At 37.9% G+C, this 27,732-nt stretch overlaps 2 protein-coding genes across 3 annotated transcripts in view; one reads left to right on the top strand and one right to left on the bottom strand.

Moving 5' to 3' along the window:
* Positions 1-27,732, top strand: part of LOC125255945 (histone-lysine N-methyltransferase 2D-like) — a 526,365-nt gene that overhangs the window by 232,484 nt on the left and 266,149 nt on the right. The window lies entirely within an intron of this gene.
* The window catches only part of tln1 (talin 1), a 102,351-nt gene that overhangs the window by 28,211 nt on the left and 46,408 nt on the right, over positions 1-27,732 (bottom strand). Inside the window, exons 9-30 of the mRNA XM_048171361.1 lie at positions 27,577-27,681; positions 27,322-27,477; positions 25,121-25,222; positions 23,428-23,504; positions 23,075-23,255; positions 22,683-22,796; positions 22,141-22,249; positions 20,605-20,813; positions 19,962-20,060; positions 16,252-16,419; positions 15,874-16,168; positions 13,457-13,623; positions 13,242-13,370; positions 11,491-11,604; positions 11,159-11,272; positions 10,938-11,072; positions 7,682-7,810; positions 5,932-6,034; positions 4,830-5,038; positions 4,478-4,597; positions 3,222-3,419; positions 2,937-3,076 (exon numbers count right to left, since the gene is read on the bottom strand). Coding sequence (XP_048027318.1) covers positions 2,937-3,076; positions 3,222-3,419; positions 4,478-4,597; positions 4,830-5,038; positions 5,932-6,034; positions 7,682-7,810; positions 10,938-11,072; positions 11,159-11,272; positions 11,491-11,604; positions 13,242-13,370; positions 13,457-13,623; positions 15,874-16,168; positions 16,252-16,419; positions 19,962-20,060; positions 20,605-20,813; positions 22,141-22,249; positions 22,683-22,796; positions 23,075-23,255; positions 23,428-23,504; positions 25,121-25,222; positions 27,322-27,477; positions 27,577-27,681 — 3,173 coding nt within the window. The remainder of the gene's footprint in view (positions 1-2,936; positions 3,077-3,221; positions 3,420-4,477; positions 4,598-4,829; positions 5,039-5,931; positions 6,035-7,681; positions 7,811-10,937; positions 11,073-11,158; positions 11,273-11,490; positions 11,605-13,241; positions 13,371-13,456; positions 13,624-15,873; positions 16,169-16,251; positions 16,420-19,961; positions 20,061-20,604; positions 20,814-22,140; positions 22,250-22,682; positions 22,797-23,074; positions 23,256-23,427; positions 23,505-25,120; positions 25,223-27,321; positions 27,478-27,576; positions 27,682-27,732) is intronic.

Below are 27,732 nucleotides of genomic sequence, written 5' to 3'. Positions count from 1 at the left end.
TAGGGCTGTTGCAATTTACCATGATAACAATGCTTAAAACAGAAATACCGATACAATGTTAATAGTACATGTGCAATAATATCATAAATAAATCAGCTGTTTGCCACCAACATAGTAGGTGGCGCTACTGCACTTCAACGCTGGTTGCCACTCGTCATAAAACTGCATTCAAAATTGCATAATCTTAAGTAGGTACTTATTTTGAATAAGTAATTTGTGACTGCAAAAAAGTGTGTTCAATATAGTATGAGTGTATGTAGTATGAATGTAATCTGGATGTACTACAGTCGCCATGTTGTTATTATCATGTGACCTACCAGCGTCAGTTCACAAACCCTTAACTGTCATTCACAAACCCTCTCCCAAGGCCTCACAGGATAGTGAAGTATCCATCGTAAGCACACTTCAGAATCTCGCCAGAAGTATTAGGTCATCCGGGTACTGTTTGCCTACTCTATTATGAGGTACTGTGAATTCGGACATTGTTTTTTTTTTTTGTTACATACTGTTTTTTTGCCTACTATATAGTAGGGAAGTATGTGATTTTGGAGGCTACTACTGCTGCACAAAATCATGTCGGAGGAGATGACAAGCGAAAGTGAGACACTCTACCTGAACCTGAAAAGTTCTTTGGATTGCGTAAAAAAGATGGTGTTTTAAACGCTTCAATCTGTAGAACAAGCCAATCTTTTGTACTCTTTTCTACAGTTATGATTACAAACTCTTCCACACGCTCATAATCATTCTTTAGTACTTCATCTTCTACCTCTACTTTTATGTTTGTTTTAAATGGTTCCACTTTATATTAATAATCTTTAACTACTATGGACTAACATTTAAATTAAAGGTGTAGTAAGCGGTTTCTGAAAAATGCTGTTGAATGTGGATCGGACTGAGCAGCGCAACACACTTGTAGCCAATAGCTGAGATGGCTGATGATATTACAAAAGAGAAAAGGTCAGAGGAATATCACTGGAAAAAGAAGGGTTATGATCAGGCAAGGGCTTTAGGATCCACGTTCATATTACAAAAGCGGTCCAGCGCTGGAAAGACCAAAATGGGCAGGCCTACAGAACCAAGATATGCTGCTGTAATAATGTTAGCTATAGAAACAGGACAGTTTTGAGCATCACTGAAGCATTATTTTGCTTCGCTTCAGCTATGAGAGACATCTATTCTTGTTTGTGCATTTTGGGGGCAGAGCAATGAAGTTTGGGATGAGTTTGTTTGGGTTGATTTCAAATAGCAACATTGTTTCTACTGTTCCTTTAATCAATTGATAAAATGCACTTGTTGTGCACATGCATGATATTTCATTGTACTTATATTTAAAAAAAATACCTACATGTAACTACAGCTGTAATTCATTTCTGTAATTACATCTATAATTACACTGTTGATCCTTCCCTTAGGCCGCATGTCCACCAAAGCGGTTTGTCCTAAGGCCAGCGTATTTTTTCAATCGTTTTTAATGGGAGCGCCGCAAATTTAAAAACACCAGCAGTGTGAGAAGGAGCAGAGCGTCTATTTCATGCTGAGTGCTGCTTGTTTTTTATCTGAAAGCTGAGAGTTGAAAAATGGGTTAAACTTTGGGTAAAATGCAACACTCATCACTGTAACTTTTTACCCAGCCATCCAATCACAGTGGAGGAGGGGCAGGACAAATACCACACCAACCAACCACCACATCCTGCTTGTACAAAGGCAACAAGCATAAACAAACAACAGAACAAAATAATTTAAAATGAGCCAGAGCAAAGAGCCAGGCAAATGCAAATACAAATACAAACTGCGAAATCAGATACTAATAACACTTCCACGGATATTCTGTATCATAGAAACCAAAGCTTCTCAACTGGGGAAAACAAAAACAAATGCTGTGTCACTGAAGCACCCAAAGGTGTGGTAAGTAGATTTTGAACAAAGCTGTTGGACATTGTTAATATTTGAAATCAACCCCCCAAAAAAAACCACCCCTCTCTTCATTGTTCCGCCTACAAAACTCACACTCCAATCCTAACCACCCTGATCCGAGACTGTCTCGAACCCCGGCCCGATAGCTGTTGGCAGGCGAGGCGAGCGCACTAACAATGGCGCTAAACACTGCACTCTCTAGCGACCGTCACTGCGCAGTAGTTTAACTGCAAAACTCCCACTATCTGGCCACTCTTACACACGCAATGTGAGTGGATGTATGTTTATCACAGCTGATGCGCAACAAAATGCTTCACGAAAAATAAAGTGCAGTTGATGAACGACAAGGAAGCACAAAAAATGAACGTACACTACACAAGAGTAAATACAAAGAAGAGTTCGCCGTTAGTCGCAAAAAGAATAGCAGCTCCAGACAATCAAAACCCATGACAAGTGGGATCAAAGCAGCCTCCGCGTCTGTTTTCAGGCCTTCCCACTTAGCTCTCTCCAGCGCTGGAAAGCTTTTCTAATACAGTATAAACGTGGGTCCTAAAGCGCTTGCCCAGTCATAAACCTTCATTCCAGTGATATTCTTTTGAGCTTTTGTATTGTGTCCCATCTCTCGGCCTGACTAACTTCCAAACAGTTTTTTTGAAATTCTACTGAGTCCACCTTTAAGAGCCTGCAGCAGGGCATTTTCAGCCCTTCAGATGGATAAAAATGTTTTGGTGGACACAGGGGTGACTTAAACCTTAACACACCCTTAAACCTACCCATACCACCAATGATTTGCGTTACAATATCAACACAATAAGTACATTTTACCAAACAATTATTATTTTTGATGTGAGTACATGTAGTTAAAGACACCTACTATAAAGTGTGACCAAATGGAGTATTACCAAAGTCATCCAAACCTTTCAATCACTATTTCATAATTTTGCATGTAACCATCTATACTGGAAACAGTTTAATGACAAAATGGTAATTGAAAAATAGGAGACAGATGGCAGAATTCTAACCGAGCGGCAGCAGCGAGCTGGTTTTTCAGGTTTGGTGAGTTGGGGTCTGTAGACAGAGCTTTAGCAGCCAGCAGGAGTTTGCTGGAGGACATGGAGATGGTCTTCAGGTTGGTGACCACTTGAGTCTGGTCCTCTTTAGACTATAGGAAGAGACGAGAGGAGGAGACATCATTCACCTATCTACTCATTCATTGATCCATCTATGACGTCTCAAATGTCTCTCTCAGGAACTTGTCCTAATGAAAGAATAGTTTAATTTAATTCAATTTATAATACACATCATACTTGGGATTGTCCAGCCATGTCCACTCCAGCCTGCAGGAAGTGGTTAAAGTCTTTGCCGAACTTCCCGGAGGCTTTGGCCAGATCCTGGGTAGTGCCGCGTGAAGCCTGCACCAGTTCGTTGGCTGACTGGTTCAGTCCGGCCGCAGCCTCATTCAGATTCGACTGAGCCTCCTGGAAACTCTTCCCGCTCACTGGGAACTGAAGACACGTCAGAAACACAAAGATCAGAACGACTATTTCTAATAGGAACAGTAACTGTAATATGGCTCGCTGTAAAATTTAATAGTAACAGGAAAACACAAATAAAACAGAAGTAAAACTAGATATATGAAAAAGTGTCAAGACAAACTTGGAAAGCCTGGATAGAAAATTTGAAGTAGTTTAAAAAGCTTGAAGTTTGAAGGTTTTAAGGCTGTGCAGATGGATGTATGGATGGATGGATGGATGGAAGAATGTACAGATGGATAGATGCATGGATGGACGATAGATGGACAGATGGATAGAAGAACAGATGGATGGATGGACGACAAATGAATAGATGGACAACAGACAGACGGATAGATGGCAGATAAACGGATGGATGGACACATAGATGAATGGATGGATTTATGGATGGATAGATGGACAGACAGATAGGTAGACAGATAGACAGATGCATGGATGGATAAATGGAAGGATACATGGATGTATGGACAAATGGACAGATTCTGTTCAGATTTTTTTATTTGTATTCTGTTTATCAAACACGCTTCTGGATTCTTCTTCTGATATTCACTTTTGCTTAGCAAAACAGTCTGCTCATGAGTGTCACCAAGCTGTAGTTTTATGCAACAGCAGTTGTTCTTGGCATGTGATTAAAAGCATAAATCTCATTAGATGTCCACTTTTCTTCGCAATGGGATGGTAAAGAGATTAGTATGTGTCTCCTTGAACAAATTGTCGTGTTGACGCCAAATGCAAATATTTTTGTCAGTCCGAACACATGCAACTAAATCTAATAATTCAACTTCAAATGTTTGCGACACAAAAAACATTTGTCTGGGTGTAAACAGACTTTTAGAGCTGGACAGTTTTAGTGTGAGCATGTGAGTTTGACCAGCCGACATCAATTACGTTATACAAGTCACTTTAGACACTTTAGAAGTCACAGGACCATCCAGATGACAGCAATACAGCAAACTATATTCTGGAAAATACTTTGTGATATTTTGTCTGAAAAGGACATTGTGAGTGTTTTCATGGCCTTGGGGACTCACTTTATCAGACAGGAGTTTCTTGCTGGCTTCTCCTACAGTCCTGATGGCATTATCCACATCTCTCTGCCCCGGCAGACAGTTTACAGAGCGGTTCAGTGCCTGAGACACAGCTTTAGCTACCTGAAGACACGCACACACACACTCCAGTCATCAGCAGAACATTTAAGATGCTTCTCCAGTTATGCTAATCATAGACACACAACAGGCAATTTTCTTTTCAAAATAATGAGCACTTCAATGTACAGCAGACCAAATCTCCCATCAGCAATTAATAGGGAGGTCTTGTTACTGAATTTAAACCCACTCTATTGAGCGTTTCTTATTAAGTATTCAAGCTGAAGTCTGGTTTAACCTGGGCCAATCTCTGCTGGCTGTCAGGGTCTCCTGGTTTGGCGATGGCTCTCTTGGTCTCCTCGATCAGGCTGGCAGATTTGTCCATGACATCCCCGGTGCAGTCCAGCATGGCGTTTCGGGCATGAGGGTCCTCAGTGTTGGCGGCTACTCCACGAGCAGCTGAAGCCAGTGAACGTAGAGCCTGAGCCACATCACGAGCAGCCATACCTGCAAAACACACCCACAATGAAGCCAGACAAAGACATTAGTGGTGCATTTCCACTGCATGGTACGGTTTGGTACGGCTTGATACGGCTCACTTTTTGTCGCTTATTTCACTGCATGGGATGGCTCGGTACGGAACAGTACAGCTTGCTTACATAGTACCACCTCGGTTGAGGTTCCAAGCGAGCCGTATACTAAATGTGCCGTGTAAACACTGCAGATCACTGATTGGTCAGAGAGAATCACTACCAGCGTCACTGTATTTGAAACACGAGACACCGAGACACCCACTAGATCTAAACAGTCAGTAACAGCAACCGCAGTATAATTTGTTTGTGAAACAACTTGCTTTAAATGACTGTTGCATGCAACTTGAAAAAAGAAATGGCTTAATCGTGGTCAGTAGATGAGGTGCAGATTCATTGGTAGACAAGGAGCGGATCCACGGCAGTAGAGGCAGCGCAACTATAACGATAAGTCTATAATCCCATCCACTTTCAAGTGGTACTAACTGCAATTGTAAAGCAAACTGAAAATAAAGCAAGCCGAACCATGCAGTATCAAGCCGAGCCGAGTAGTACCACGCAGTGGAAATGCGCCATAGGAGAGACTGAGGGTGCCCAGTCTAAGCGGATGAATGCATGAGTTTATTGATCGGCCCGTGTGGGATTCAAACCTGCAAGATGGGGCTTGAGTTTTGAGTTAAGATTTTTAACCACTAAACCACACCACCTGTCTGTGTTTGTTACAGCAGGGACAGATACACATTACATTCTACAGGAAGGGGGTGCTGTATAACATGGTACTGGACATGGATTTGATCATAACCTCTATATAGACTATCAAAATGCTGAAACAAGCCCATAGTTAGTGGTATGTGAGGTTGATGGGGTTACCTGTGTAGTTCTCATTGCCTTGGGTGGCTTCACTGAGGAGCTGAGCAATAGCAGAGCTCACGGCTTTAGTGCTGGAGCCCAGATCCTGAGAACACTTCTCCAACTAAATACACATACACACAAGTGTAACAAAACTGTGTTATAAGAATTTTTTTTTTTTTTTAATTTCAGAAACTATGCTCGCACGGGACTAAGGCGAACAATCAATCATATAAGCTAGGAACGCATAGTGATTTTCATACACAATATACATATTTATAATTGAAAATAAAACAGAATTCACTAACATTACACTGGGTGTAAAATTACAGTACACAATAGGAGGGCAACAAATTTCAGTTTGAATCAGTGGTTCTCAACCTTTTTGACTACAAGGAATTTTACCCATAACAATATTATGTCTATAATAATCTATAATATTATACCTACAGTGTATAAGGCCTGTCATTACATTCTATACATTAAATTGCAGGACTTTTTTTTAAAGAGCTGAAAGCTCTTCAGGGATCCTACTCTTTTTAACCAATTCATTTATAAGACTTTTCCAGTTGTTCATGATTTACAGGATAAGGATCAAAGGGATAGTTCACCCAAAAATGAAAAATTCTGTCATCGTTTACTCATTTGTATAAACATTGATCAGCAAATGTACATAGATCACATCAAATATGGTAAACATAAGCTCAACCGTATTTGCTTGACACGCGAGAATGAACCTCTTTGGTTCTCGTTTTTGAAGTTCCATTTACCATATTTGAGTGATCTATGTATGTTAATGATCAATGTTTATATGTGAATTAAATCTTTTCAACACATAAAGTGATCGTGTCTCTTCAGGAGACCTGGATAAAACTGCTCAATTCATATGCATTACTTTTATGCTTTTGTATGAAGTTTTTGATGTATTGGAGTTTTGGGTGAATAGACTTTCAATGGAGTGATAAATCTCTCAGATTTCATTAAAATCTTTATTTGTGTTTCGAAGATGTACGAAACTCTTATGGGTTTGGGGTGACATGAGTAAATGATGGCAGAACTTTTTTGTGAAAACTAACCCTTTAATTGTAATGAGTTTGTGATTTTTTATTCACAATTTCTATCTGATTAAATATTTTACACCATGTCTACACCGGATGCGACTGTTGATGCATCAATTGTACATAACATTGCATCAATTAAATACCAGTTTGTGTGTGTGTGTGTGTGTGTGTGTAGTGGCTTGTGCCTAGCAGTTGTCTTTGTGACATGAAGTGTCTGACTTGTGGGTATAGGTGTGAAAATGAACACAGATAAAGCTCATGTGTGCACTAAGTAACACACTACTAGCAGCCAAGAGTTTCAACTCACACACACACACACACACACACACACACACACACACACACACACACACACACACACACACACACACACACACACACACACACACACACACACACACACACACACACACACACTGATTCTTCATTTTCACTATTTCCCACATTTAGAACAGTAGTAAAGTCATCAAAAAATAAGTGGAAGAAGGGAAATTATGTAGTGACTAAAACCAGCTTGGTCTAGTTTCTAGCTGTGCTCACTGCGGTCATTCTCTCAACTGCATGAGGTGAATCAAGGCATGTTTTTTAACAGTACTGAAGGAGTTTGCATGCATGCTGGACATGTGTTAGATGCAGGTGTGTCCAAACTTTGATAGTGAAAACCGACAAATGCATGTACATACACATACTCCTGTGTATCTTTCACTCACCGTTTCTCCAGGCAGGGGTCTAAGTTTGCCCTCAGCAGCTGAAGCTTTGGCTTCCTGCATGTCCCTCTCCAGGCCCCGTACCATTGTGAGAGCATTATCAATCTCCAGAGGACCACACGCCTCCTGAGCCTGAGTGAGAGAGACACAGACAGACGGACAGACAACCACATCAACTTCACTGCAAAAGTGCTAGATATGTTCACCTGTGTTTGTGTGTATCACAGTTCTAGCAGTAGTGTTAAAGTCAACAGGAAATCAAAATGGAAATAAAAAGTACTTAGATATTTCAAACAAGTTATCTCTTAAGTCCCCCATTTGGTTTAACCTGGACCTCCCTTCATCTGCTCAGAATATCGGCCTTCAGGCTTGGAGATCGAGAGGAACATTGAGTTAAATCAGTTATTTGATAATTGAAATCATTTCAGTTGTTCAGACAGGAATTCAATCTGCAACAATGATTTTTATACATTTCTTCAACTAGGACACATTTCGTTCTTTCTGAAATGGAAAAGCATCTCCTACTCCTCACTTACTCTCAAGAGGAAGATTTTTACACAATACTGTCTAATGTTGGCTCTTCTTATTATTGTCATGGGAAAAAGACAGCGGATCATGCTTTAGTGAGGAGGAATGGTTATCTGTTTGTGCAAGTGTTTTCTTCAAAGGCACATCAATTCCAAACCATGAAATAAATCTCAAGTATATTCACAGGGTGTACTTCACACTGGTTTGCCTTCATAAAATATTCCCCAATGTTTCCCAATTGTGTTTTAACTGTAAGGTTAAAATTGGTACAGTCTTACATGTGCTTTGGGACTGCAACAGTGTCAAAGGATTATATGCTTGTCCAGAAGATTATTGCTAAATCCTTTGCACTGTCTTCAAATGTATATCTTTTGTACATATTTGGGAAAACAATTTATACTTCTGTTATGGTCAACCCCACAGATAACCTCAGTCAGCATGTGGCCTCTTCTACCATTAGAAAAACTAACCTAGGACTTACAGTACATCAGATGTCTAATGATTTTTTTGGATACTTGGTCTTCTCTTTAGGACTCGCTAAGTGTTATATTTCCCTAAACTCAGTACATATTTTGTTTGTATGTATGATCATCTATTCTGGATTTTTTTCTTCCCTCTTCTTCCTCCATTTGTCTCGAAGATTTAACTTCACTGTCCTCTTTGGATTGTATGCCGGCAAATGACTGTATATGTTGCCATGGTATATCTGTACCACTGCTATGTTACTGCAATATATATATATATATATATATATATATATATATATATATATATATATATATATATATATATATATATAAAAAATTCTGAATCATCCTGCAAAGTGATTCATCTATGGACATAACAGTCTTTTCTATCATTCATCGAAATGTAAGAACTTGCTCCACACCTCTGAAACAACTTGCGCTCTTATTTTAAAACCTCTCCCCTCTAACCACCAATATACAGATTATCGATCATTTTTAACCATTCAGTCAAGTTCCCAACATTTTTTTCTAATTGAATACTCTGGTGGGGATTTCCCCCCTTCTGGTCTATGTATCCCTGCCTCTGCCGAATAATTTTTATCCCCGGTGTGGATAAAAAAATATCCCCCCTGGGTGATGCTACTACACAAACCACCAACAGAGCATATAAAATACCAAAAATAAAAATCTTTTTTTTTAAAAACATCGCCAAGTAAAACGCTGCGTTTATATAGAACTGTCTCTTTACGACCACAACAAACGGGACACTTTTCAGACGCGCATTCCACCTTCGCCTCAGCGCCAGGCGCAAGTCAAACGAGCGCGAAAAGGTGCAGGTGACGACGAAGGACAATTCAGTTGAACAACAGTGAACAGCGGTCAGATGAGATGTTTTCAGGCTATGTCGGTAAAACTCAGAAAAATGAACATGACTGTCCAATCAGCCGCTATACTGTGCTCGTGGCGCGCACTCAAGAACTGCATGCGCAAATGCGCCGGCGCGCGCTGCATAATTACTTTATTATAGCTTAAATAAAGTGCAATAGAAACTACAAGCAATGACCGTCGTTGTTCTGTTGTAAGTTAAGTCATGAAATTGCCAAACATGCGATTAAAGCTGCCTCAAAACTGTGCATGCATGTATGTATTTGTTGACATGGTTTAAGCTATTGTTATCCAATTTGTTGGCCTTGAAATGTCTTAAAAATGAACATTTGTACACCAGGAAATCTAAATTTCCCCCACTGCAAAAAATGCTGTTCTTACTTAGAATTTTTGTCTCGTTTCTAGTCAAAATATCTTAAAGTTCTTAAATCAAGAAGCATTTTCTTGAAAAGTACAAATTATTTTCTTGTTTTCAGGAAAAATAAATCAAAATTAAGTACTTTTTTCCTTAAAACAAGCAAAATAATCTGCCAATGGGGTAAGCAAAATAATCTTAGTCCAAACTGAAAACAAGATTATATATCTTATTCTTGGTTTGAAATAAGATTATTTTGCTTACCCCATTGGCAGATTATTTTGCTTGTTTTAAGGAAAAACTTACTTAATTTTGACTGATTTTTCCTGAAAACAAGACAATAATTTTTACTTGACAAGAAAATGCTTCTTGATTTAAGAACGTTAAGATATTTTGACTAGAAACAAGACAAAAAAATCTAAGTAAGAACAGCATTTTTTGCAGTGCCGTACCCTCCTAGCAAACTACATTTTCTGACCTCGGTATGAAACCCTGCGTACAGCCCGGCTTATGTTCTGAAATATGAGGTAACGTGCATTTCTCCAAATGTGCGCACTTTTGGACTTAAACTGTATGTGTATGCACTGTGATCAAGAATAAATGGGACCAAACGCGATTGCATGTAAAGGTTTGTGTCTCCTTATTCTATCAATAACTACCTATTGATTTTGCATTTCTATCAGAAATGAAAAATTATTAGTGTCATTGTAGTGGTGCAAATATCTAAACTATCTAATACTTCAAATCTCAAGGTTAAATCAGAAGATTTTTTGTAAAAATGTTTCTGTAACAGCTGCCAAAAATAGTATATAGCTCCACTGTGGTTTTTATAAAAAAAACAACAAAAAAAACCTTTTCAAAACACCCCCCCCCCTCTGGTTTTTTCACAAATCGCACCCTGCATGCAACAATGGAAGTAAAAACAAAAGTAGTTTTTAGTTTTTACAGAAAAACTAAACCTAAAATTTCTAAAACAAATACTAAACCTAAAACAAATTTATCTTTCAAACTGAATCTATCGTACCTTCTGTGCGGCCGTGCGAAGCTCAGCCAAAGCGCTGGCTAGGTTTTTAGCACACTGACTGAGCTGCATGGCAGATGCCTGGTCACTGATGGTTGGAACTGTTGCTTTGGCTGCGGTCACCATTTTCGCACCGGGCTGATGAAGAGAACAAACATCATGAGCTTAAATGAAGCCGATTTGCTCTTTATAACAGGAAGTGAAGGTCTGAGCAGTGAATGAACCTGCATGAAGTTCTGACTGGCTCCGATCAGGGCGAGCTGAGCGCTGGGGCTGTCGGGCTGAGCCTGACTACCTCTCACACCCTGAACCAGCTGAGGGATCTGTTCAGCCACCACCTGTGAATCATATCAACATGCCGTGCTATTCCTTTAGGTCTTGAGCCCTGGGCTTATGTGATTAACTAGGCCTTGTGTACTATACAACAAGTTTGATCCAGTGAATTATGTTTTATGTTCCATGTCTGTTCACGTCAGTTATATCCGTTTGTGAGACAAACAGATATAACTGATGTGAACTAGTTTAAACCCTACAGAAACAGGAAGTGGGTTCCTACCTTGCAGCTCTGTACAAGCTGTTGCTGGGCTGCAGGGTTCTTGTTGGAAGAAGCAGCGTTCTGGGCGGCAGCTATAGTCTGAGTGGCGGCTGCCGCGGCCTGTTTTGCTGCATTCTGACAAACAGATTTGACACAAATATATTTATTATAAAGCCACAGATGTAAATAATACCATAGTCTATTTCAAGGAAAGTCAGTTCACTCAGTTCACTCTATTTGCAAAGCCTCCAGCCAGCTATTTCAATTATGCAAGACTTCTAGTATCTACTTGAATGGGGGAATCCTGAAATCCTCTAAAATCTGACATGAACTGACACATTGTCGTTGTTTACTGTCCTCAAATAGCATTTCAGGTTGGTGCAGCGGATCTGAAATCTCAGGACTGGAAAATCTAAGCAAAGCATGCATCTCAGGACACTGACTGTTTCTATGGAAACCAGAGCTGTTAAAGGCAGATGACAAATTGATAAATTGGCAATTGGCTCTTATTTAGATGCCGGGACTTAAAATAAGTAAACTGCCATGGTATGTGAACATAACAGGTCAAGAGTTATGAATACTTTAGATTTTATGTTTTTGAAAAAAACTCTCTTCTGCTCATAAAGACTACATTTATTTGATCAAAAATACAGTAAAAACAGTAATGTTGCAAAATATTATTACAATTTAAAATAACTGTTTTCTATGTGAATATATTGTACATGTAATTTATTCCAATAATAAGAACGATTTTTAATAATTGAGTACCAATAATAATTTATAACAATTAAGCACCAAATTCAGCTTTGATCACAAGAATAATTTACATTTTAAAATATATTAACACAGAAAACAGTTTAAATTGTATTACTATTTCTCAATATTACTGTATTTATGATAAAATAAATGCAGCCTTGGTGAGCAGAAGAGACTTGAAAACACATTGTAATTATTACAAACCTTGACCATTTGTCTCTAATTATAGTCAGTTTAAATTACTGGCTGTATGGTATGGTCATTCATATCACAGCTGACTTTACAAAACAAAGCATTAGTGTTAGGTCATAAGATTTTTTTTTTTTTTTTTTTTCATTCAACAATTTCTGTGTGAATTCAACAAATAACTAGAAATGTCCATTAAAACAAACTGTGATGTTGAACTGACAAAGTTAATGTAGGGACAGACAGTTCTAGTTGGTTGTTATGGTATTTTGGTTGGTTATTAGACATTGCTATGGATTCTAGCTAGTAGTCGCTAGGATTTGATAGAGCTAGGCTGTTCTAACTGACTGCTAGGGCATTACTTGTGTCTCCTGGCAAGTTACTAGAGTATTTGTTTTTGGCTGGTAGAGTGTTCTGGCAGGTTGCTGATAGTCAGTTAGACAAATAAAGAAACAGACAGATATCACAAAGAACTCAGCCATAATTCTTCAAAGTTGTACACTCTGTTCTTTTTACTGCAGATAATAAACAAGTTGAAACTCTATAAAACAGAGAGACAGGTCTGTGGAGTTTGCGAAACCTGCTGTCTAATACCGTAGTTCTTCTAAAACTTGATCAGTGTTTTTAACTGTAGCCTTTGGCAGAATTTAACTTCATGAGCTGTAAAACATAATATAACTTTACCCAAAAAGGGCAGCAAAGAGATGTTATAGTTGGCAATGACTAGAATTCATCTCAGTACAGGCAATGGTTTTCAAAAGAGAGTGTGACCTCACAAAAAAATCTCATCACATCTTCATGTTTTTGAAGGTTTGGCCTTCAGTCCTCACCTCCAGTTTGTTGACGAGTCTCTTTTTAATGGCATTCTGTGCAGCAGCATTGGTGGCCATGCGCAGACCCTCTGCAGCTTCACGCAGCTTCTGCTGCTGCTCCTCGCTGTCTGGGTTAGCAGCTGCACCCTGCCGGCACACGTGCAACAACCATCATACTTTGAATTCACAGCTATTTAGTCTAAAAGCACACAACGAGGTGTCTTCTGTCCCACCTTTGCAGCTTCCACCATCTTGGCTGTGGCGTCAGCCAGGAGTTTGGCTGCAGACAGGAGTTTGCGGGAGTTCTCGAGGTCAGTCTCGCCCTCTGCGTCTGCCTTGATAGCATTGACCAAATCTGAAGTGGCCTGAGCAAGGATTCGTGCCTGGCGCACCATCTCCCCTGACACAGACAGCAATGCATTTTGTATGTGATTTATATGTTTTTATATGTACGTCCATTGTCAATGTGAATTCAGCAGAAGTCTCAAACTAAAGTAAACACTGACTATTTTTTGACATTCCTGGTTTGACATTCAGAAGACTTACAAAAGGCAAATTTATCAAAAAAACAAAAATATCTGCAGTACATGAGAGTAGTAAAAAAGTTTTTTTTTTAAAACAGGAGTAATGATAGTAGGTATATGTTGTGGTCATGAAAGATGTGCTGTTTCCTGAAGGTTGTGATGGTCTCAGCTGATCTGGTGGAGGTGGACAGCTCGATCCACCACATAGGAACAGAGAGGGTGAAGGTTCTGGAAAGCGACTTTATACCTTGGAACCACTGGCTACAACTTCATTGCTGGCAGTAAATGGAGTGAGGGAACACATATTGTAGGAGTGTATTGAGGAATGAGCATGTTTAGTGACCTTCGTGAAAGCCAATGTCAAAGCCTTGCATTTTATGTGAGGGTCAGATCATCTGCAGAGGCTCAGTCACGCTAGCTGGAAGGCCGGCTAATAAAGCATGGCAATAGTCCAGTCTAGTTGACACGACAAGAGCTTGGACCTGGAGCTGCGCAGCATATTCAGACAGGAAGGATGTTCCTTCAGATGGCAAATCATAGGCACAGCATAGTTTTCTTGGTACAGAAACTGGCACAAACACCCATCAGCACTAGTTGTTGATGATTGTGGTGTAAAAAAATTTGCTTAATGACCTAAAACAATCACATTGCAATAAAGTATTCTTCTGAGGATTCTGACATTCTGATATTAAAAACGTATGTGCAAGTCTGGAGCATTCTATTCAGCAAAAGGTAAAAATTACCTGGTCCTCACAATGACCGAATAGAAAAATGTCTCTGTCTCAAAGTTCTCTGTCGTAGATCTATTGGTGGAATAGTGTAATTTTAGCAGTGTCTGCTTGCACTGATCAGGTAAACTAATGAGGTCAACAGGGGATAGTGAGAAAGAAGAACTACTAGTTTAGAAAGCACCTTTGTCCATCCACTAGGTTGGCTGAAGTCGAAAATTCCAGAATCAAGTTTCTTCTCAATTCCCAAACTACCAATAGTGTCTGTTAATATAATGTGCATCCTTTCCAAAAGTCACACTGAAAGGCATTATGAGTCTGAGCACATCTCCATCGATGCGTAACTCTGTGGTATCAAAGACTTTCTTTGAAGAAATTATGACTTGCCCCATGTAGAGTGGTAGGGGTGTGAATTATGACTCTCACCAACTTCCTGTTCTGATTAGGTTCACATCTTCAGTCTGTGGACATTGACTACTTCTTTTTGAACACCACCAGCATGTTTTGCTAATAGGGAAGAATCAGTCTCCTCTTCTAGTCGAGCAGCTTCTTACTCTTTTTAACTGATTATAAAATTAGGGTGACTGGGAACTTCACCAAACGTTGTTCTGCTCTCCAAACTTTGCCTCTAAAACTCATCTTTCTTTTTCTTTATTAATTAGTGAGAAGATGAATACTTTTTTTACAATAAATAATTAAAAATAAACAATTAAATTAAATTTTAAAAAATTTCTATTAAATAAATGGCATTTCTATTAAATAAATAATTTATCATATAAATTTCTTTTGTAAGCCTTATGATAACTGATGAAGTATTATGAAGTGTTTGCGATTTGAAGAGAATTTCCTAGTAACACTTTATCCTCCTTGTTACTTGTGTACTTATGTACTACTTATTATAGTAATAACAGTAAATTATGCATAATTACATGCAACTAACCAAACTAACATGTTGTTAATTAATATTACAAAGTACCTTAACTGTATAATTACACTGTAACAAGGACATCTTAGAATAAAATGCAACCAAATTTTATTTATCAATTTAATTATCATTATTTTTAATTAAGTTAAATGTATGTTTAAGTAGTTTAAGAATGTATGTATACAACTGTGTACATATATGCATAATATGCATGTGAACAATTGAAATTTTAGGGCTACTGCTAATTAGGAAAACTGAGGAAGAACGTATACATTTACACTAATTTATTAACAACTTATGTATCAATATCTTAGAATAATTTTTTTTCCCACAAGCTGATGTGTTATGTTCATGATCAGACTAGAAGTAGAACTGTATCAAATATATGTGCCTAAATATTAAGTTTGGAGCACTAAGGTTGAGAAATATGGCCAGATAATGAAGAAAAAAAAGGTTAAACGTGTTCCTAGTACCTGCATCTCCCATGGAGCTGAAGATGTTATCCGTCACATCCAGGATGCGGTCGGTAGCCTCTCCGTGTCGTCCGATTGGCTGTCCTCCACTGGCGTACTGTCTAATATGCTGTAGCAGCTCATTGAGAGCCTGAGTGACACCTGTGGCAGCCACGCCCACCTGTTTGAGCAACTGCTCGTCATTGGTCGCCCCCTGTGACGCCTCCACACAGCCCTCAACAGACTTAGCCACCAGCTTCCCAGCCTCGATGAGCTGCTCCTGACACACGGGTGAGCTGATGGTAGGAGCCACCACCTGTCACACAGATAAAACGCACACTTGAGCATCAGGTGAGACCGGTTATTCTGTCTGTGAATGAATTATGTGCGAACGCTCACTCGCGTGCAGGCCACCAGCTGTGATGTGGAGAGGGCACACTGGGTGGCAGCAGCAATCACTCGGTTTTGTTGAGCTGAATCTTCTGTTTTTTGAGCTACATTCTTGGCCTTTAACACCAGAGCCGCTGCTGCATTAGCCACAGCCTTCGCCAACTGCATCAGCATGTCCTGCATACACACGCACACAAAATAAAAGTTATTTAACTTAATTAGACACACATTGTTTCCTAATTTATCATTATTTTACTTATTTTGTAAATTTTTACATTGCAAATTATACAAATTATCAGCAACAATTTGAGTAAAAAGATGAATTAGACAATGAATTCCTGAATTTCTTTGTATTTGGTATAAGCTCCTTTAATGACAGCTGGCTTGTGTAAAACCAGATGATTCAAGTTTGCGCGCATAGTGATTTTAGTGAGCTGACAAGTGGTCAAAATAGCTATTTAGCAACTTGTTAGGGTAAAAAACCCAATAAAGACTGTTCTGGGTAACAAGAACAAGCAGTACTTTGCCCACGTGATAAGTGTTCTTCATACAGAAGAAAATTCACATTAAATTTGTTCCATTAAATGAGTTCCAAAAGTTCTAATGGCACATGAATTTTCACTCCAATTTTACAATGTGAAAACATGGAAGAAAACCACATACACTTCACAAATTCAAGCCAACAGTTCCAAATATTTTTCAGAGTTGATTGGCTCCATTCACATGAAACAATAGTTCATTTAGTTTGCAATGACCACTTTCTAGGATCCAATCAATCCCCAGAGGTGTTGATGTTTTAAAGCCCTCTAGGGTACAATTTTAACATGAATCTTTTACTATATTTTGTTGGCAAAAGAGTTTTATTCTGTTAGTTACATGTTACACTAGAGATTTTACCAATTATGACTAGACATATCATTTAATCAGTGTATTCTGAACCTGTTTTACATGATTGTTGATTTTGAAATCCACAAGTATTTGTACCATTTTTTTAATGTTGCTGAAGTGTAACTAGAAGACTCTACACTAGGGAAAGACAGTAACAGCAGAAACAGACCTATTTACCCATTCTAGCTCAACACGGTGTAGATCCTTTAAATGCAGGATATGGGTCATTCTCAAAATATTGAAAATACAGACATGTTTGTTATGAAAAGTGTATGTTATAGTACACTGATTTTAGACTAATCAGCGTTTAAGATGCGATCAACGCTATCTTAGACAATTCAGCTTTTATGAGAATTAAAAATTAAAATAAGATCAAATAAAATACTAAAGAAAAGAACAAAAATCAAGTTCATTAGTAATAATGTCAAGATGCTATTAAATACTATATATTAAAGAGAGCTGTAAAGTCAGATACAGCACTGGAATCTCTATTAAGGCTTAAAAGAACAAGAATAAAGAGGCAGGGCAGTGCTAGAAATTTCCTGTACAGTTTGATTTCTGTTAAACTTCATGTTTCCTAAATGCGATAAACTTGTTCTGATAAGCGTTCTGTCCAAGTAAGGACATTAAAACAAGCACAAGACTGTAGCACAAAACTTCCCCTTCAGTTAGACTGTGTGAAGAGTGATAAGACACTCTCAACCAAACATTCAAATATTATAACATTAGAGCTGAAGAAAGACTTCACTAACCCTTACCCGAACTTTTTCATCTGTATGCTAATGTTATTCTAAATATAACTGCAAGCAGCAATTATCAGAGTTCAAGTGCTTTAAGGTCTTTAAGCACATGCATAAAAAGGAATTATGTTTTATTTAGCAAGCCCGTAACCACCTAGATCATAGATGGAAAATACCATTTACAGCTAATACAGGCAATTTACAGAAGAAATATGTAGTTTTTGAAGCTTTTTAACAGTTTAAGTGCCACCTATGGCCCGATCTCAATAAAAGTTTGCATGCTTCTTTAGAATCATGTGCCACGTGTGCTCACCTAATGACGAGTAGTTCTGAATTTTCGTTTAGGAATTAACAAAACTATTAAGAACTATTAAAAAAGGTTCAAACATTCACTGATGCCCCAGAAGGAAACACGATGCATTAAAAGGCGGGAGGTGAAAACCTTTTGAATTTGAAGATCAAGTAATATTGTACTTAATTTGTCTTCTGGCAAACATTTAAGTGTCTTCTGTTGCTTCCGAAGGGCAGTACTAAATGAAAAAAATATATATATTTAAACAATATAAGACAAATTGATCTTCATCCTGTTCAAAAGTTTTCACCCCCCGGCTCTTAATGTATCGTGTTTCTTTCTGGGGCGTCAGTGAATGTTTGAACCTTTTTTAATAGTTGTGTTTGAGTCCCTCAGTTGTCCTCAGTGTAAAAAGCTGGCAAGGGTTCAAATATGTAAAAGATGCTGGAAATCTGAAGAATTTTCAGGACCTGAAGGATTTTTCTGAAAAATATTGGGCAGTTTAACTGCTCAGGACAAACAAGCAACTCATGAACAACCATCACAAAACAAAAAAAGTGTTGTAGATCATCCAGGTAACCACACACAGTATTAAGATTCAAGGTTTCACAAACTTTTGAGCGGGTCGTTTTTATAAAAAAAAATTGTCTTGTGGACCATATGTAAAAAAAATTTATGTAAAATATCTTACTCAGGACAATCCTAAATAAAAAATAACATGCATATTGTATGATCCCTCTTATACTGTTAAAATTATTCACATTTTGGTCAGATTGGTCAGATGGCCCAGTCTATTGTGATTGGTCTACTCTGCTCTGATTGGTCAGATGGCCCAATCTACTGCGACTGGTCTACTTTGCTATGATTGGTCAGATGGCCCAGTCTGTTGTGATTGGTCTATACTGCTCTGATTGGTCAGATGGCCCAGTCTGTTGTGATTGGTAGACCACTTACAGCGTGTGTCAGAAACCAAATGCTCAGCATATCTGAATTTCAGCTCTTTAGAAAGTTATCTAGTGAAAATTCCTGCATTTTTTCATATCACAATTTATATATCAGAAAAACAAAATATCGCAATGTCTGTTTTTTCCAATATCATGCAGCCCTAATGATAACCATTACTAATGGTCTCCTTTAGTAAAAATGATCTTCTGTTTTTTTTCCTGTAAGAGTAACTGGTAATTATTAGAAACATTTTATAGTGGCTGTCACAAGCTCTCAAGTGTGACTTTACCGGGTTGCAAACTAAATGTGCTTATATATTTGAAAAAAAGAAAGGGATGAGCTCTTCGATCTGTCTCAATGCAGTGAGAAAATCTGCATCAATTCAAAGGGACTTTAAGACATTACTGATGGTTACAAGTCTGTATACATGAAATTTCAGAATTTTGAGAATTAAATATGATATAATTAAATGATGTAATCTATCATGCAGAGAAACAGTGCTGATGATTGGTTTCCTGAGAATGACCCGTCACCACACCTTGATCTTACACGCTACAATTATGACAGGATGGCACAAATGACTATTCAATATACACTATGATCCAGATCAAACTGTGATCATTAAATCATTGATTTGGTAATGATCACTATATTTCATTACAGACACATTAGTATGATTGTCTGGTGAATATTAATTGTTCTTTCTATGCGTTGTTACCAGCATTTGACTATAGCGTATCCGTCTGGAGTGTATGAACACTGCTGTACCTACAGACTGATGAGAACACAGGTTAATGTAGTACAGTCACAGCGTCAGTGTGTGTAGCAGCAGAGTGAATGAGTGGGTCTCACACCTGGAAGCGCTGATCTGCATCGGACTCTCCAATGTGCTGGAGGAGTTCACCGCTGGCCTGACCCACATTACCCGCTGCTTGCAGGAGGTTCTGTCGTGGCTGAAGACATCAAAACAGCAAAGCGAGAGTCAATATTGAAGCAGTATTTACTCACACACTTACAGTATTTTTTTTTAAAGCAATACTTGCTTATATTAAGCAAAGATTTGTTAAACTGATCAAAAAGACAATGTTACAAAAGAGTTCCGTTTCAAATTAATGCTGTTTTTTTTAAAACTTTCTATTCATCAAGGAATTATGAAAAAGACGTATCATGGTTTCCACAAAATATGAAGCAGCACAACTGTTTTCAACACTGATAATAATCAGAAATGTGTGATTGTATGTAAATCAAATGATGCACCAGAGCTGCTTTTCAATTGTCATGGCTCTTTGGTTCTTATTCAGAAAAGGCTGCATATATACAAATATTTCTTCCAAAAACTACTAAAGAAATTGTTAATGGAAATGTTAAGGAATCTGAATCATTGCTGAAACTTTTTACAATCCTTACAACTCCCCCTCCTACTACTATTGCACCAATGAATGCACCATATCAACTGCACCTAAACCCATGTTTTGCCTTCCAATCGTAAGGTAATACCTCAGTACTGGCGGGCTGAGCAGTCTTGAGCATATCAGACACAGCACATGCCAGGTTCTTCGCAGCACCCAGGAGCTGTTGACCATTTCCTCCCTCATCCTCCATCAGCGCTGCCAGTAGTTTGACACCCTTAGACATCTCCGTCAGGTTGGAGGAGATGGTGGTGACGGCACAGCCCACAGCAGTGTAATCGGTCTCTGCTGGGTCACCTGAGAGACAAGTTCAGTCAGAAACTACATTTTATCAAATGATCAAACTATTTGGGAAGGAACTACAGTCAGGATTTACTAAAGACAAAAGCAGTGAGAAATTAGCTATGAAAATGTGTGGATACAGTAATTTTTACGGCCAACCTTATTGCATATATATTTGCAGGAGTTTCCATTTGAGACGCAAAATTTATGGGAGGAGAGTATTTTAATTAATAATGCACTGTGATATACTAAGGTTTGTGCTAGTCTGGTATTTACTGGTATTTGCAGTGGTCGACAGTAACAAAGTATTTTTACTTTGTTACTGTACTTAAGTACATTTTCAAGTAACTGTAATACTTTTACTTTACTACATTCCAAAGCATAATATTGTACTTTTTACTCCACTACATTTCATAAAAATATACCGTTTCTGCTTATTTTCAGCTGACGAAATCATTACCCATTCAGAGACGCAATTTCCGATTCATGAACGAGCTGATTCTTTTCAATGAAAATTGGTTTGCAGATTGCACTGAACGATTCATTGGTGAATTGGACCGATCTGACTGCATTTGTTCTCAAGTAAAACAACTCACTGATTCAAATGATCTGGTCAGAGTGATTCTCCAGTTAACAATTCACAGAATTCCCAAGTCTGACTCAAAATGAGCCAAGAACTGGAGATCCTTGGAGCTTAAGTGTGCGTGCGCTGATGGAGCGAAAAGTACGTTACTAATGCTTTTTCAGTTTTTAGGATTTATTATAGTAAATAAAAATCATATTTAGGCCACGACTGTCAGTTGTTTGTGAACTAAATCTGCTGTAAAAGGGCGAGCTGTTTAAGCCCACTGTATGAAATGCTCGAATGTAGACTATTTCAGTCTGAAAAGGGCAGGTTTTAGGTAAAAAAATAAACATACTGTTAAAATAACGCAAATTAATGCCCATGAACAGACAGTGAGAGAATTTTCTCCACTCATATTCATTTATGTAGAATGCCAGAGGAAGACGCTATCCGAACATATCATAGATTAGCCGCACCCGATTATCTTCAGCTCTGCTTGTTTGAGACCCAGTGCTAAAATACAATGATTTCGTTGCGTTGGTCATGATGGAAATGATCTGCTGCGTCTGTGTTCTTTAATTTGTGCATCATAAGTAGATCAGCCACAGAATTAAACACACATCAGTGCATTTATGCGATTGTGGTCTCGTGCTAATTTGCCGTTTAGTAAATCTGGCCCTAAGTGTCTTTTGATCCCCAACTGATCAAGTAAAAGGAATGCGGAAACAGCCAGAATGTAGGACTGCTGAATGGAGCATATCATTGTGAGTGTGTCACCTGCAGTCAGATTGACCATAGAGGCAGTTCCCGCAGTGATGGCATCCACCTGAGAGTGAATCTCATGTTTGGACTCGTCCATTTTGTTTTTCCTCCATGCTTGAGATGCCTAAATATCAGAGAGAGAGAGAGAATGTTTAATACAAATACCAAGCAAATTCATGCATGCATCACTTTACAGCAAAGTCAAAATGTTTCTTTCCACATATTATGTGCATTATATCATCTTCGCCAAAATCTTTTCTAAATTTCTTTCTAATAATTTATTTAGAATTATTTCTAATGCTAATTTTTTTCTAGTATTTTTTTCTAATAATTCAATTAATTCAAAAGCTCAAATTCAATTCATTTCCCAGGCCAAATTTGACCCACACATAACAGGAGCATACACACATTTTTAAGTTTCAATAAAAATATACAAAAATGATTTTTTCACCCAGATCAAAAAAGACCCGGAGAGAACACTAGGGTATACAAACACAGCAAATTTAAAAAGTAACCGAGACATTTAAAAGATATATTCATATAATAATGCATCTCACCGCATCAGTGCCCAGCGGAGGCAGGGCATCAAACTCATCGAGAGAGGCCTGAACTGCCTGTACCGCCTGCATGCTGGAGTTAATGGTGCCAGTCAAAGCCTGCTGAGCTGATGTCTGCAACAGATACAGAGAACATAGACACCTCACCGTACAGCCCAAACAAACGGTGCTGAACACCATACAGACAAGACAGGAAGAATGATTACAACAATATAGGCCAAGAGACACATCTCATGTTCTTCTCAAGAGCAGAGCCCATCCTTTGTCTTCAGAAAAGATTTGTTCCTGAAATACAATAATTTATGCGAGATGCGACTTGGCAGATTATGTTTGTGGTAGTTTATCCACCCACTGTAGTTTCAAAGGTGTTATTATGTAGGTATATATCTGACCAGAGGGGGCATGTGTCCTCTGTGCATCTGCCCACTGGTGATGTGCTGTTTGGCCTGTGGCATGGAGCCCATCTGGAAGCTCTCTGGACCTCCGGCACCAGAGCGGATGATGGCTGGCAGAGCAACAGAGCCTGTCTCCACCTTCCCAACCTTATTAAACTGCTGCTGGAGTACTGTTGACCTGAAGCATAATACCTTACAGGTTACCATCAGATCTAATGCCATAACTGAGACTTAAAACAGATTTTTTTTAACATGTCTGAGAAACAGCTACTGTGTTTTTGTGACATGTGACTGACTGCACATGGAGCAAAACCAAACTACACTCCAATGAACTATGCAAAGAGGCTCACTTTTTGGGAGACACCGAGTCCTCCAACATGGTTGATTCCTCATCGCCCTCCATGCCGAAGTGATCTTTGCTCTTTTTCTGCAGATAAAGAGGTTTTCAGTGAATTGAGGAAAGATACTTGAGAGAAGGACCTGAAAGAAGCACTTTGTTGCCAGTGCAGATTGTGTCAGTTTGTTGAGGAATTCCTCACATTACAGAGAACCAACGGCAGCAATTTCACATGGACGCGATATGCATCCATGAAAAATAAGACTGACAGGATGAGAAAAAGATCTGCTTGATAACTGTATTCCTCCAGAACTTAACGAAATTGTTGTAGATATCTACAAAGGAATTACTAAGACTTCTCCGAGATACGCCTCAAGAGTTGCGCAGCATTGTTGTGAAACGCAAAACTTGCTTCTTATGAAGTATGTTCATGTCAGGGAGTGTTGCTAATGCAAGACCAATTGCAAAATCCTCGTGTTTTAAAAAGAGCCATTAGGAATTTGCAGAAGTCTTGCATAGCCATAAATTCTGGTTCACAATGCAGTTAATTCTAGGCATCCCCACTTAGACAGATAAAGACCTCTGTCAGTAGAGAAAAAACATGTATTCAAATAATGACTGTTGTATGGTCTGGTTGTATAGAAAACACCAAAAAATTGTGGAAAATATCTACACTTTCTGCATGTACAAAATTAATAAGTACAGATCATTTCAAAGACATGACTCAGAACAATTATGCTTAAGCCAACAATGCATGTGAATTGAACTAATTTCATAATTTATGATCTTTACACAGTTATTGAACAAAACTGAATCAACACTGAACTGATTTCAACTGAATCTTGTTGTCCAACTGACTCCTCCATTTTTAATTCTTCACAAATGACATAACAAATAGAATACATGGAGTCATACACACAAATTATTAGATTTTGATGCCACTCCTGGGAAATAACCTGATTGTCTTGTAAATGTTATTGTTTTGCATGTAAACCAGGACAGTGAGTTATCAGCATATTGATGTGCATTTAAATGTGCTCAACGTCTCAAAGAAATGTCTGAATTAGTGCTGTCAAAAAATTAATCTTGATTAATCGCATCCAAAATAAAGTTTGTGCTTACATGATATATGTGTGTGTACTGTGAATATTTATTATGTATATATAAATACACACATGCATATATTATATATATATTTAACAAAATATATTTAACAAAAATTATATTTATATATAAAATATTTATATTTATATATAATAAATATATACACATGTACGTGTGTGTATTTATATATACATAATAAATATACACAGTACACACATATATTATATAAACACAAACTTTTATTTTGGATGCGATTAATCTTGATTAATCGTTTGACAGCACTAGTTTGAATATATTTAAAAGATTTGATGCCACTAACTTGAATAACTTTGTCAAATCCAGTAAATAGTTTTTCCTCAAAAGCACTCAATGTATCAACCTAGTACCATGTAAACCTAGTACTGACCTATGTGCCCTTATTCCTAGAAGTTGTGTAATGACAGCCAATAAGACCAGTTTTGTGTGAAATGTGCATCAGTACAAGTATGTAGATGCCTTCTGAGGGTGAGACTAGTCTTGTGAGTCTAATTAATATGTGAAATCAAAAAGTGGTTAGGCTTCTCATGATATATTCAATTTTAACATTGGTCATGGCATATTACCTTTTTGAGAATGATGTCGATGTAACCAGCGATAAGTTGTGCGATCTGTTCTCCTTCAGTGGTCTGAACGGAGTAATAACCATCCTGATAATCTCCAAAGTCCTGAAAAAAGAAAGATTGGACACATGACATGAAACTCAAAATGGAAACAAAAACAACAATAACAGCGTAAATAAATAATACATCAAACTATAAAACACGTAACAGTAGTTTGGATGATTTATTCTTACAGAAGCGTACGTCCTCCCTTCAGCATGTACAGTCAAACCTTGACACCTTGAACATTTCATTCATTAATACAGTTTATCCACTATAGTTTAAAAAAATGGTAATAAATTATGACAAGATCTCAGAGATAAACTGTGTTAGAAAATATTAATCTTAATTATGCCAGATAACACTTGAGCTAAACATGGTCAGGTCAAAGTATCTGAATAATTTTTGGTTCCAAATTTTTATCAATTTTACTGGTAGTCCACTGTATGAAGAATTTTTGGGTATAATATGTCACAGTTTACTTTATTTTGCTATCCTCACAAACTAGTGTCCTGCACCCACTAGTAAAAAAATATCAAAATATCAAAAATGCCTGAATAATTTTAGGTTTGACTGTAGTTATTAATAGTGTTGTTATTGTTATTGTACAGTGGACTGCGCATTCATTCATCAAGCTGTATAAAATGGTCTCAGGTTTAGGAAAGGAGGACTCTTCTTAATATTCATGATGAAATTACAAAGCAGGCACAGAAAAAAAAAAAAAAAAAAAAAATCATGTCAAATATATTGACTTTGTCTGAGTATGCAGTTACAAAGAGGAGGAGGACAGATGAAACTGTCAAGTAATTATTGAATCGATTCAGCATTAACATGATCAATAAGTCTGCAACCTGAATACTGAATTACTGCTGCACTCCAGGATGCAATTACAACCGGCCAAAATGTCATCCCTCTTTCTGATTCAAGGAGCCAGCGTTCAGCACTGATTGCTGCTTCAGCTCTGTCTATTACATGAAACAGGAACTAATTAAAGGTCTGCCGCAGTAAGCCAGGCTTTATTATTCCTGCATTTGTCTGAAGATATCATTGAGCATCATTAGTTTTCCAAACTGGGATTTGTGAGGGACAGCAGGCTTCAGAGTTCTTATTCCTGGTGCGAATGCAACCAGGAACATGGCCCGGGGGAGAAATTAGTTCTCGGGGAACTATCTTAGTGGCTAGTTCCTATAACTGAGTTCCTAGAACTATTCGGTGCGAAAGCCCCTGAGTATATTCAGATTTGTATTCTTTTATATAATAAAAACAAAGGACAAATGTATATTAATATGAATAGTTCCTGTTTTTTTTTTACTTATGGCTTCATCCTAGTTCACCCTAGTTGTTTTTCAAGCTATTCAAGCCTTTGTGCAGAGTGTGCTAACCAGTAATAGTTTTGTGATGTTCCTTTTACAATGAATTTATACTATTTCAATAACTTTATTACTTAATTTCTACCTTATGATTCTACCTTATGATATGAAATATTTTTAGCTCTGACATCAAGGGCACAATTACATAAACTCTTGTGATTTATGAAGTTTGTGTATGTGATGTGGGATAAACTTTTTTATGAGCACTGGCTGTTTCTTAGAAGCTTTTTTTTTATTTCTTCTGAAAAGAACAGATTATTTTACAAAGGATTTTTTTATTTCTCTAAACCAGGGATTTTTCGTCAGCCAAACCAATTGAAGTACACTGAGCTTTTAAGATATATATGCTTGCCGTGATAACAAGGAAAAAAACATCACATGAACAAAATAATGGTTTATTCTGCAAAAACAACACTGAGATCTCTTCTCTCCAAGGCAATTCAGTCATCATTTACTCATTTACTCCCTCATGTCGTTCTAAACCTGAATGAATTCCATTCACCTAAGGATTTGGCTGCGTGGAGTACTTTCACAGGATGGACATACGTGATAAAATATTATCAAAAATCTCTTCATTTGTGTTCCAAAGATGAACAAAAGTCATGAGGGAGTAAATGAGTAAATGAAACCCTAAAGGTGCTAACCAAATCAAACTATAGAATACAACAGAACCATGAGAACTGTTCCACCTCTAGTACACATCATATCCATGGTGTCAGATCAGATCAAATGTGAGTTACTATCAGAACACAACAGAAAGCACAGCATGTGTATGTATAAGGAGTGTGTTGGTACCAGGGTGAAGCTCTTGGGAGAAGCTGCCCAGCGTTTGATGTTGGTCAGACTCCATTCCTGTATCACCTCTTTGGTCTTCTCATCCACTCTCATCACACATTCTTTAGTGATGCCCAACAAACGTGGCACAAGCTTATTCTTTCCTTTCATTTTTTCCTGTAAAGAGAACAAACTTTGCCATTAGCACAAGAAAACAGGATAATGCTGTGCCATTTATTTATATTAGAGCACTATTATATCGAGTGAGTTAATTACCTTGACTAAGAAGAAGGACACGCCGTAGGTTTTCAGAGATCTGGCTAGTTTGACGTAGCTGACTTTGGCTTCAATCTCTGTCATGTTTTGGTAGTTTTTGTGTGCCTTAAAGAGAAGGGTTTATCATTAAATTTTAATTCACTTTCACTTCACTCA

This window comes from Megalobrama amblycephala, linkage group LG2 (genome assembly GCF_018812025.1).
Source record: "Megalobrama amblycephala isolate DHTTF-2021 linkage group LG2, ASM1881202v1, whole genome shotgun sequence".
In the NCBI taxonomy this organism is placed as follows: domain Eukaryota; kingdom Metazoa; phylum Chordata; class Actinopteri; order Cypriniformes; family Xenocyprididae; genus Megalobrama; species Megalobrama amblycephala.
Note: the sequence above shows the minus strand (reverse complement) of the source record. Positions and strands in the feature narration are given on the sequence as shown.